Genomic DNA, 11,926 nt, shown 5'->3' with positions numbered 1-11,926 from the left:
ACTTCTGTAATATGGAAACAAAATGGAAGTCAAAGTCTACCAGCAACTGTTTGGCAGCAACTTTGTTGTTCAATGTGGCAAATCCATGTGACCAACTTGAACCTGGCGCAAAATCTGAGGAAATATTAAGCCCTCACACAAAATCCCCAGTCTTATAGCTTCCTATTGAAACGACATTTCACTAGTCAAAATTTATAGATAATTTGATCAATTCATTTTGAGTAAAAAATGCTCTAGCTAGTAATGTGTACATGATTCAAACATTTTTTTTTACATCACGTAAATCTTAATGAGAAAAAAAATGCTGATTGCACCTTTAATGTGCAGAAAACAATCGCTTTTAAACAATTCATGAACTGCTTGCTGTGAAACTTTTCATTTTTATGATGTTTTTGGAACTGCATGATGGAAACAATGAGTCTATACTGCGAATAAGGACATCCCTTTCAAACACATTTATTGTAGCTTGCTGCCATTAAAAACAATAACATTTAAAGCCAGTGCCCTATCCACTTCTCAGTGCAGCTCATCAAAAAAAACATTGATGACCGCATGAAATGATGGTGGTCAATTAAATGCTTGTAGGAGAGGCTGTTAGCATTACAAAGCTTTCAGAGAAAGTGGGCCTTGAAGGGCTTTTCTACTGAAATACCCCACAAAGTCTCAGGATGACTCACTGTGGGCTGGAACATAAAGACCAGACCAAGAGCACAATACCATTTCCCTTTATGGATGCTGAAGTGGTGCTATGATTTGCAAATTTTATCGATAGTGCCCAAACCATTTCCAGCCTCAAGTGTTTTCAACAATTTAGGACATACTTACGCATCAGCTCAGAGATTTAATGTATCGGAGTATAGTTTTTTTTTTCAATAATAAAGTATGCATTTCACAAAGACTGAGACAGCAGCTGTTAGGCTAATGAATATATATATACATATATACCTCCATGCTCCTAAAGCCAAACAATTTGCAAGGAATATACTAAAATGTAAACAATTTAACTGAACAACTAATCTTGGGAGCACATCGTCGCCATCCAGTGGACAAACTACACAAAGACAAAGAAACATTCAGCACTTCTATAAAGTGAAACGTTATATTAAAATTAAAAATAGATTCATTTTACTTTAAAGTGCAACAAGAAATTCTTGTAGAAACATCAAAAAATAACTCCAATCCTTGTCTGAAATGAATCATGAAATAAATTCAGATGAAAATGAAGGATTCTATTGTTTTCATAAATTAATAAACTTTCCTCAAATCAAAATGTACTTATAAATGAGCATCCAATAAACCCAAACACAAAAGATGCTATAAAAGGTCAACTATCAAAATTTGAAACTAGACAATTCAAATTGACATTTGATTTTTTATTTAAATCTCCCCTAAATGTCTTTTTATTATTTAAATGAGTAACCATGCATCAGTTTCTGTAAAGACTCATTTTTATTAATTGTCCACACGGCCAGCAATGCATGGATACAAGTTTAAATTACGAAATTAGGAAAACAGTTTAACACTGCAAAGTACAGCAATACCAAATCTGTTTTTTTGTGAGTGATATAGATTAGACCTGCTATCGTAACCTTTTATTGCTCGGACCAAAATGTGGAATTTAAAAAACGTTTTCTGGGACTTTAAAAGACTTATTAAATCACTTTTCAGCTCATACATGCATACAATCACTCAAGACAGACGGTCTCCAGGAAGCATACTAAAGAACTTTGTTAAAAAGAATTAAGAAGTTAAAGCAATGAAAAAGAAACAAAGTCTATAAAAAAAAAGGTCTCTTTGATCATCTACCGGACCATATCCAGTGAATGTTTGGGCTCCCCATAAAGTGGGATAAAAGGTTTAATTAGATGACCCTCATCCTACCCTCTCCCTCATTCGCTGACTTTGCTCAGCACAGGAAGCATTCCCAACCCCAGACTCCCCCGATCATGATCAAGCTATAGGAACATCAAAAAATAACTCCAATCCTTGTCTGAAATGAATCATGAAATAAATTCAGATGAAAATGAAGGATTCTATTGTTTTCATAAATTAATAAACTTTCCTCAAATCAAAATGTACTTATAAATGAGCATCCAATAAACCCAAACACAAAAGATGCTATAAAAGGTCAACTATCAAAATTTGAAACTAGACAATACAAATTGACATTTGATTTTTTATTTAAATCTCCCCTAAATGTCTTTTTATTATTTAAATGAGTAACCATGCATCAGTTTCTGTAAAGACTCATTTTTATTAATTGTCCACACGGCCAGCAATGCATGGATACAAGTTTAAATTACGAAATTAGGAAAACAGTTTAACACTGCAAAGTACAGCAATACCAAATCTGTTTTTTGTGAGTGATATAGATTAGACCTGCTATCGTAACCTTTTATTGCTCGGACCAAAATGTGGAATTTAAAAAACGTTTTCTGGGACTTTAAAAGACTTATTAAATCACTTTTCAGCTCATACATGCATACAATCACTCAAGACAGACGGTCTCCAGGAAGCATACTAAAGAACTTTGTTAAAAAGAATTAAGAAGTTAAAGCAATGAAAAAGAAACAAAGTCTATAAAAAAAAAGGTCTCTTTGATCATCTACCGGACCATATCCAGTGAATGTTTGGGCTCCCCATAAAGTGGGATAAAAGGTTTAATTAGATGACCCTCATCCTACCCTCTCCCTCATTCGCTGACTTTGCTCAGCACAGGAAGCATTCCCAACCCCAGACTCCCCCGATCATGATCAAGCTATAGGTTACAGATACCACTGATACAGTAGTTTGGCTCAGCTGTCTTTAGTCAAGGAGTTAAAGATCAGCTCTCCTGCTTGTCTTTGACCAGCAGGACAGTGTGCTGCCCCCCACTGGACACTGATAGAACTACACGGTTCTCCAGCTGCTTGCCGGTCATCTCCACTGGGCTCCATTCATCCTCCTCCTCTCCTGTACCCAGCTGCATGTTGGTGCCCATGCCCCAGGAAAACACAGAGCCTGGCCAACAGACAGCAATGTTAGACAACTAAAACGCAGCTTTGAAGATCAAAACAAGCCAGTAAATTGTGTTATTTGGTAATGACCTAAAAATAAACTTCTCTGATTTGTGCAATTAATGTAATTAGAGGTTGAAGATACATTTGTGAACAACACACACACACACATTGCATCATCTGTAGCATTTGCCATTTAAAACTACAGGGACAAGCAATGCTACAACCCAAACCATGATATCAGAAACTATAAATGCATTGATCTATTTTGATCAGCTTATGGCCAGTAGAACCTATATTAGAAAAAAATGTATAAAACACAAACCAAATAGTTTGCATTTAATACCATTTCTAATTGAACTTGGGCATCACATTAATGCACATTATGAAAAATGTAAAATATAAATATTCAAAAAATCTATATATAAATAACCTTTTGAAATCCACCAAAAATACTCTACCATTCAAATGTTCAGGTAAGGTTTAAAAAAAAAAAAAAAAAAAAAAAAAAAAACACCTTCCAGTAAGGATGCATTAAATTGATCAAATGAAAGTAAATACATTTACAGCGTTACAGAAGTCTTCTATTTCAAATAATTGCTGTTCTATTGAACTTCCTATTAATCAAAAAATCCTGAAAAGCTAAATATTAGGCAACACAACTCCTTTCAACATTTAAATGTTTCTTGAGCACCAAATAAGTATATTAGAATGATTTTTGAATGATCATGTCATTTTAAATTGTAATATTTCACAATAATACAGTTTTACTGTATTTTTGAACAAATAAATGCAGCCTTGGCGAGCACAATAGATTTACTTAAAATATAAAAATAATCTTACCAACCCCAAACTTTTAAATGGTAGTGTTATTATGGGCACTTTTACTATTTCATAGAGGAAGGACCTCTCAGATACTGGTTGATGACTAGTTGCATTTATACAGAATTTGTGTGTGGTCTGAATTGGTTTACATTGCATTTCAAGTTTTGCACAATAACTTGTAGTGGCTAAAATATTGAGGATTAGTCAAAATTAACCCAAAGTCAGAAAGGGTCTTTTTGGGTTCATTTAAAGTGGTCAGAGAACATTGTGAGAACCAGGACAGGGTGCAGACTCACCTTGTTTGGTGACAGCGTAGCTCACAGAGGCACCACAGGCAACCATCTGAACATCACTAATCCCAGTAACAAGTGTGGGCTCACTCTTCTCCCCTGCATCCTTCCCCAGGCCCAGGCGACCATACTCTGCCCGACCAAGACTGCATACTTGTCCTGTGGATGAAGACAGCAGTTGAACATCTTTTGATCCATTGGTGGAAAACATGATTAAAAACACTCATCCACGAACCTCATTATTGTTACTCGTACATTAAAATGAATTACCTTCTGAATTCAGGCACACTGTGTGATGCTGCCCCCCAGAGAAACCCACCCAGGATGTGGTGGAGTTCTTGAAAGAACTGAGTTTCACAGGAGCAAAGCAGGTATTTGTGCTTTGGGTACCTGTAAAAAGAAGAAAAATTCTCAATTCTGCAACAGACCGTTTAATCTTCAGGACTGAACGAGCTAGGAATTGTACCAAGCTGGTGGTAATTGGAAAGGCCAAATCCATAGACGTGCCCCTCTTTAGACACAGCAAAGGTGAAGTACGCGCCACAGAAGACATCTGTGAAAACGGCCTTCCCCCGTGGCTTAATGATAACCATCTGCGGCTCCAACAGCCTCACTGAAGAAAAAAAAAAAAATTATATAAACACTGCAAGATATTTATATACATTACCCTTCAAAAGTTTTGGGTGAGTGAGTTTTTTTTGGGGAAATAAATTAATAATTCTATTCAGTAGATGCATTAAATTGATCAAAGGTGAAAGAATAGACATTAATTTATAAAATCCGTGGCTTAATGATAACCATCTGCGGCTCCAACAGCCTCACTGAAGAAAAAAAAAAAATTATATAAACACTGCAAGATATTTATATACATTACCCTTCAAAAGTTTTGGGTGAGTTTTTTTTGGGGAAATAAATTAATAATTCTATTCAGTAGATGCATTAAATTGATCAAAGGTGAAAGAATAGACATTAATTTATAAAAGATTTCAAATTTAAATCAATGCTGTTCCACATAACTTTTTATTCACCAAAGACTTGAAAAAAGTATTACAGTTTCCACAAAATATTAAAGCAACAATGATTTTCAGCTCAAGAAATGTATCATCAAATCACATTAGAATGATTTCTGAGGGATCATGTGACACGGAATAGTGTAGTAATTGCTGAAAATTCAGCTTTGCAATCACAGGTGTAATTTATATTATGAAACATTAAAGGGTAAGTTCACCCAAAAATGAAAACAAGCCCATAAATTACTCACCCTCAAGTCATCCTAGGTGTATATGACTTTCTTCTTTCAGACGAATCCAGTCGGAGTTATATTAAAAATGATCTTTGATCTTTCAAGCGGTTTCATGGCACTCAGCGGGTGTTGCATGCATCAATATTTAAGTTAAATAAAAAGCACCCATCCATAAAAATAAAAAAAAAAGTCTTGCACTTCTCCGGGGGTGAACAAAGGCCTTCTGTAGCAAATCGATGCATTTTTGTACGAAAAATATCCATATTCAAAACATAATAATCACTTTAATGTAGCTTGCGCTCACTGTTGTACACGGAAGCAGCTCCGGGCAGATGACGTATGGAGGTCGGCTTTGCGCATGCACCGCTCGGAAGTGATGCACACGGAAGCACAAAACAGTCACTAATTAGAAGTAGAAAACGAGGATTTGTAAAGAAGAATGTCGGAGGATTTCGATATAAGCCAAGAGGAGACTGGTTTTCCTTTGCTAAAGTAAGGAAACTTTGTTTACTTTGCTCCTGTTAACAAACACTGGTTTTCACGAGACTCACCGGCGCATGCGCAACGTTGACCTCATATGTCATCAGCCCGGAACTGCTTCCGTGTACAACTGTTGACGCAAGCTAGATTAAAGTGATTATTAAGTTTTGAATATGGATATTTTTCTTACAAAAACGCATCGATTCGCTACAGAAGGCCTTTGTTCACCCCCGGAGCAGTGTGAGACACTTTTTTTATTTTATGGATGGGTGCTTTTTATTTAACTTCTTTTGGACTGATGCATGCAACACCCGCTGAGTGGCATTAAACAGCTTGAAAGACCAAAGACAATTTTTAATATAACTCTGACTGGATTCATCTGAAAGAAGAAAAAAAAAAAAAAAAAAAAAAAAAAAACACCTTCCAGTAAGGATGCATTAAATTGATCAAATGAAAGTAAATACATTTACAGCGTTACAGAAGTCTTCTATTTCAAATAATTGCTGTTCTATTGAACTTCCTATTAATCAAAAAATCCTGAAAAGCTAAATATTAGGCAACACAACTCCTTTCAACATTTAAATGTTTCTTGAGCACCAAATAAGTATATTAGAATGATTTTTGAATGATCATGTCATTTTAAATTGTAATATTTCACAATAATACAGTTTTACTGTATTTTTGAACAAATAAATGCAGCCTTGGCGAGCACAATAGATTTACTTAAAATATAAAAATAATCTTACCAACCCCAAACTTTTAAATGGTAGTGTTATTATGGGCACTTTTACTATTTCATAGAGGAAGGACCTCTCAGATACTGGTTGATGACTAGTTGCATTTATACAGAATTTGTGTGTGGTCTGAATTGGTTTACATTGCATTTCAAGTTTTGCACAATAACTTGTAGTGGCTAAAATATTGAGGATTAGTCAAAATTAACCCAAAGTCAGAAAGGGTCTTTTTGGGTTCATTTAAAGTGGTCAGAGAACATTGTGAGAACCAGGACAGGGTGCAGACTCACCTTGTTTGGTGACAGCGTAGCTCACAGAGGCACCACAGGCAACCATCTGAACATCACTAATCCCAGTAACAAGTGTGGGCTCACTCTTCTCCCCTGCATCCTTCCCCAGGCCCAGGCGACCATACTCTGCCCGACCAAGACTGCATACTTGTCCTGTGGATGAAGACAGCAGTTGAACATCTTTTGATCCATTGGTGGAAAACATGATTAAAAACACTCATCCACGAACCTCATTATTGTTACTCGTACATTAAAATGAATTACCTTCTGAATTCAGGCACACTGTGTGATGCTGCCCCCCAGAGAAACCCACCCAGGATGTGGTGGAGTTCTTGAAAGAACTGAGTTTCACAGGAGCAAAGCAGGTATTTGTGCTTTGGGTACCTGTAAAAAGAAGAAAAATTCTCAATTCTGCAACAGACCGTTTAATCTTCAGGACTGAACGAGCTAGGAATTGTACCAAGCTGGTGGTAATTGGAAAGGCCAAATCCATAGACGTGCCCCTCTTTAGACACAGCAAAGGTGAAGTACGCGCCACAGAAGACATCTGTGAAAACGGCCTTCCCCCGTGGCTTAATGATAACCATCTGCGGCTCCAACAGCCCCACTGAAGAAAAAAAAAAAAATTATATAAACACTGCAAGATATTTATATACATTACCCTTCAAAAGTTTTGGGTGAGTTTTTTTTGGGGAAATAAATTAATAATTCTATTCAGTAGATGCATTAAATTGATCAAAGGTGAAAGAATAGACATTAATTTATAAAAGATTTCAAATTTAAATCAATGCTGTTCCACATAACTTTTTATTCACCAAAGACTTGAAAAAAGTATTACAGTTTCCACAAAATATTAAAGCAACAATGATTTTCAGCTCAAGAAATGTATCATCAAATCACATTAGAATGATTTCTGAGGGATCATGTGACACGGAATAGTGTAGTAATTGCTGAAAATTCAGCTTTGCAATCACAGGTGTAATTTATATTATGAAACATTAAAGGGTAAGTTCACCCAAAAATGAAAACAAGCCCATAAATTACTCACCCTCAAGTCATCCTAGGTGTATATGACTTTCTTCTTTCAGACGAATCCAGTCGGAGTTATATTAAAAATGATCTTTGATCTTTCAAGCGGTTTCATGGCACTCAGCGGGTGTTGCATGCATCAATATTTAAGTTAAATAAAAAGCACCCATCCATAAAAATAAAAAAAAAAGTCTTGCACTTCTCCGGGGGTGAACAAAGGCCTTCTGTAGCAAATCGATGCATTTTTGTACGAAAAATATCCATATTCAAAACATAATAATCACTTTAATGTAGCTTGCGCTCACTGTTGTACACGGAAGCAGCTCCGGGCAGATGACGTATGGAGGTCGGCTTTGCGCATGCACCGCTCGGAAGTGATGCACACGGAAGCACAAAACAGTCACTAATTAGAAGTAGAAAACGAGGATTTGTAAAGAAGAATGTCGGAGGATTTCGATATAAGCCAAGAGGAGACTGGTTTTCCTTTGCTAAAGTAAGGAAACTTTGTTTACTTTGCTCCTGTTAACAAACACCGGTTTTCACGAGACTCACCGGCGCATGCGCAACGCTGACCTCATATGTCATCAGCCCGGAACTGCTTCCGTGTACAACTGTTGACGCAAGCTAGATTAAAGTGATTATTAAGTTTTGAATATGGATATTTTTCTTACAAAAACGCATCGATTCGCTACAGAAGGCCTTTGTTCACCCCCGGAGCAGTGTGAGACACTTTTTTTATTTTATGGATGGGTGCTTTTTATTTAACTTCTTTTGGACTGATGCATGCAACACCCGCTGAGTGGCATTAAACAGCTTGAAAGACCAAAGACAATTTTTAATATAACTCTGACTGGATTCATCTGAAAGAAGAAAGTCACATACACCTAGGATGACTTGAGAGGGAGTAATTTATGGACTAATTTTCATTTTTGGGTGAACTAACTCTTTAAAGTAGAAAAAAAATGTGTTAAAGTTGTAATATTTCACAATATTCCTGTTTTACTATAATTTTGATCAAATAAATGCAGTCTACATAAAGAGAGACTTTAAAAAAATAAAGTTTTGGAACAATAACATTTTTTTTTTAAGAGTATATTTTATAACTGTCATTCAAATTCCAGTAGTGACAGTTCAATCAAACTGAGATACATACTCAATCCCTTTCTGCCTCCACGGTTTGCAAAGTGCTCAGCCACACGGCCCAGCTGTCCTTGTTCTCCACATCCTGAGGTGTACAGCTCGCCATTCACAGTCAGCATCACCAAGTGGTCGTTTCCTTTATATTGAATTCAAAATATTACTATGCAGATTAATTACATAAATGATGTAAAGCTATATATACCTATACCTATAACCCACCTGAGACTATTTTAACCACAGGCGTGTCTATAGGAACTTTGACGGGCAATATGCATTTTTTCATGGGCTCCAGGAGTCCAATGACACCGTTATTGTCCTGCAACAGAAAGGATAAGTCAATCAAAAGTTGTACAGTGTTTCCGCTCTACTGCAGCATACAAAAAGGCTATACTAACTCTAAAAGAGCCCCAGACATAGACGGCCCCCTCCTCCGTGAGGGCAGCTGTGTGACTGTCCCCTGCAGAAACCTGCAGCACTTTTTCACCAAGGTCCACCTTAGCTGGCACCATCTCTGAACCCTCCTCAGTTGTGTCACGGCCCAGTGCACCCTCATCATTACAGCCAAATGTATAAATCTGCACAGGGATGAGAGAAAACAGGCAGGAAGTCAGAAAGCCATGATAAAACATTGAACGGTCTTGTTAGTGGGGTTTTGAGGTCAGCACAAAACTTACATTTAAAACTTAAACTTACATTTCCTGTGTCGCTGAGGCAGACTGTGTGCATGCCTCCAGCCACGGCCCGCACGATACCCTCAGGAAGTGTCACCAGAGCTGGTTTCTTCCTCTCCAGCACATCCTCTCCCAGGCCAAGCTGCCCGACATCTCCCTGCCCCAGAACAAGCACTAGGCCCTTCTCCTGCCCATGACTACTGTGAGACACTACAAACCACCACAAAAACAGAACGCGTGATTTTACAGATTTAGATTATTTGATGCCAATAAGACTGGCTGTGAATTTACAACCACATTCAAGCACTGATATAAAACTCAATATTATAGCAACAATGTTCACAATATGTTCAGATGCTGTGGAAATACGTTCAGTTAGTAGCAGGTTAACTAGATATCATGGAAAGAATTTTCTTTACAACCATTTGTAAAGACCTGACGAGAAATGACAGATCTTTTCGCTAGATAAGATCCTTATTCCTCGGCTGGGATCGCATAGAGTCCTTTGAAGCTGCATTAAAACTAATTTGGACCTTCAAGCTGTTGGTAACCACTGAAGTCCATTTATATGGAGAAAAATCCTGGATTGTTTTCCTCAAAAACCTTAATTTATTTGCGACTGAACAAAGACAGACAAGAACATCTTGGATGACATGGGGGTGAGTAAATTATCAGGAATGTTTTAAGAGAATCTCTCCCCTAAACGGCACATAAAAATGCTTTTTGGACAAAAACAGCTACAATGTGGGTCAGTTTAATCAAAGGTCTGGCTATAGGAAAATAGAGACTCGCCTTTTTGTTTTTTCACAGACGTGGAGTCCTCAGGTGCTGCAATTGTTTGTCTCTTTATGGCTTTTTTTGCAGGCATGGTGACTCCAAATTCTTGACAAAACCTAAAACTAGAAATAATGTTAACAATAAAGCAACTTCCTATATACATATAAACAAAAACTCTAGGCCAAAGTAAACCGCATTTGAAGCCTACACGTGAAACAGGCCTGGACTGCTATAAAGTAATGTACAATTAAAAAGTGAAAAATGTACATTTGGCTTTCAATTCCTCAAACAAAACTTTCCAGGACCTGCACTGCTGTACAGGGCTCTTTATATAGGCTATAAATTGTCTCTGCCTCGGCTTGTTCGGGCATCAACAGCTAAAATGTTGCCAAGTTAAGCAACTGACTAGGTTTTGAGACACATGCACTGTTTTCTGGCGCTGACTTCACGCTCTATGACTGACAGCGACAAATGCTTGATGGCGGTTTATCGGACAAACATGGCATGGGAAAGAAGTACAGGCTCTTATTTTTTAGGTTTTACACATCCTTTAAATGCAGGAAATGGTTTAAACATGGCAGAATAAGATATGAGCTCGAGTTCAAGTTCAACGTCGTAAAGGAGCAACCCGCTAAAAGTTTAACCAGACCAAGCCTTATGCAGTCACACCGAGTCAGAGGTTACATGGTTCAACCTCGTACCATTTAGTTTGAGACTAGTTATTTCAGAGATGTGTCGCACAAGATCGGCTACATTTTAAATACGATTACGATCAATGAATAAATTAAACAGGATCAAACATGCTTGTTCTGCACACAGCTCAGCTGCAGTCCAAATCTCTGTTTGTATTACATTTCCTGTGCTTCTGATAGACTTATTATTATCTTACCGTGGGAAGGCAGCTGAGATGAAAAACCTACACTTATGAGTGAAAACTGCCCAGTCTCAAGGCTTTCGCTTCTTCGAGGAGGTTTGTGAACATGAGTAACTCCTTGAAAGAATATAACGCACGCGCGTGTCTCACTCCGGCACTACTTCGTGTTTTTCACTGGAATCGCCCTAATAAACAAATACGCAGGCGCCACCTATTGGAAAGGCGGGCTGGAAAATGTTATAGATGAAGAATGTGTATGATTTATAATCGTCATTTAATTGAAACGTACGGTGGACGAGAAGTGCAAAGCAAATCACAATTCTGAAAACAAAATAACAAATTACAAACGCAAATGCAAGTCTAAAAAACAAAATAACAATTCAGAAAGCACAACAACAATTCAGAAAACATTATAACAAGTCAGAAAACACAATGACAAATCCGAAAACAAATTAACAAGTCAGAAAACACAACGACAATTCAGACAAACCGGAAGAAGTAGGTATAGTTTGAGACAGCGCCATTGGTTTGGGATTACTCACCGCTGACTGGACGAGACATCTGTCAATCAAAAAAT

General features: G+C 37.3%; 1 protein-coding gene across 3 annotated transcripts; it reads right to left on the bottom strand.

Annotated features, from left to right (window-relative positions):
* Positions 1–2,358: 2,358 nt before the first annotated feature.
* Positions 2,359–11,552, bottom strand: LOC107597108 (regulator of chromosome condensation-like). 3 transcript variants are annotated; one of them, XM_016288022.1, is made up of 10 exons: positions 11,365–11,552; positions 10,491–10,597; positions 9,721–9,908; positions 9,423–9,602; positions 9,247–9,343; positions 9,041–9,163; positions 7,319–7,465; positions 7,123–7,242; positions 6,859–7,011; positions 2,359–3,000 (listed from the first exon to the last, which is right to left on the bottom strand). In XM_016288022.1, exons 2-10 carry the CDS (start codon positions 10,564–10,566, stop codon positions 2,825–2,827), a joined length of 1,260 nt encoding a protein of 419 aa, XP_016143508.1. In that variant the 5' UTR covers positions 10,567–10,597; positions 11,365–11,552; the 3' UTR covers positions 2,359–2,824. The 3 variants fall into 3 exon arrangements, with proteins under 3 accessions (XP_016143508.1, XP_016143507.1, XP_016143506.1); XM_016288021.1 differs by lacking the exons at positions 6,859–7,011; positions 7,123–7,242; positions 7,319–7,465 and adding exons at positions 4,118–4,270; positions 4,382–4,501; positions 4,578–4,724 and having other exon boundaries at positions 10,491–10,591; positions 11,365–11,550; XM_016288020.1 differs by lacking the exons at positions 6,859–7,011; positions 7,123–7,242; positions 7,319–7,465 and adding exons at positions 4,118–4,270; positions 4,382–4,501; positions 4,578–4,724 and having other exon boundaries at positions 11,365–11,549.
* Between the last annotated feature and the right edge of the window lie 374 nt (positions 11,553–11,926).

Source organism: Sinocyclocheilus grahami, unplaced genomic scaffold (assembly GCF_001515645.1).
Source record: "Sinocyclocheilus grahami isolate Dianchi unplaced genomic scaffold, SAMN03320097.WGS_v1.1 scaffold228.1, whole genome shotgun sequence".
NCBI lineage: Eukaryota > Metazoa > Chordata > Actinopteri > Cypriniformes > Cyprinidae > Sinocyclocheilus > Sinocyclocheilus grahami.
The sequence above is the reverse complement of the archived record's forward strand: the minus strand, read 5'-3'. Positions and strand labels throughout refer to the sequence as shown.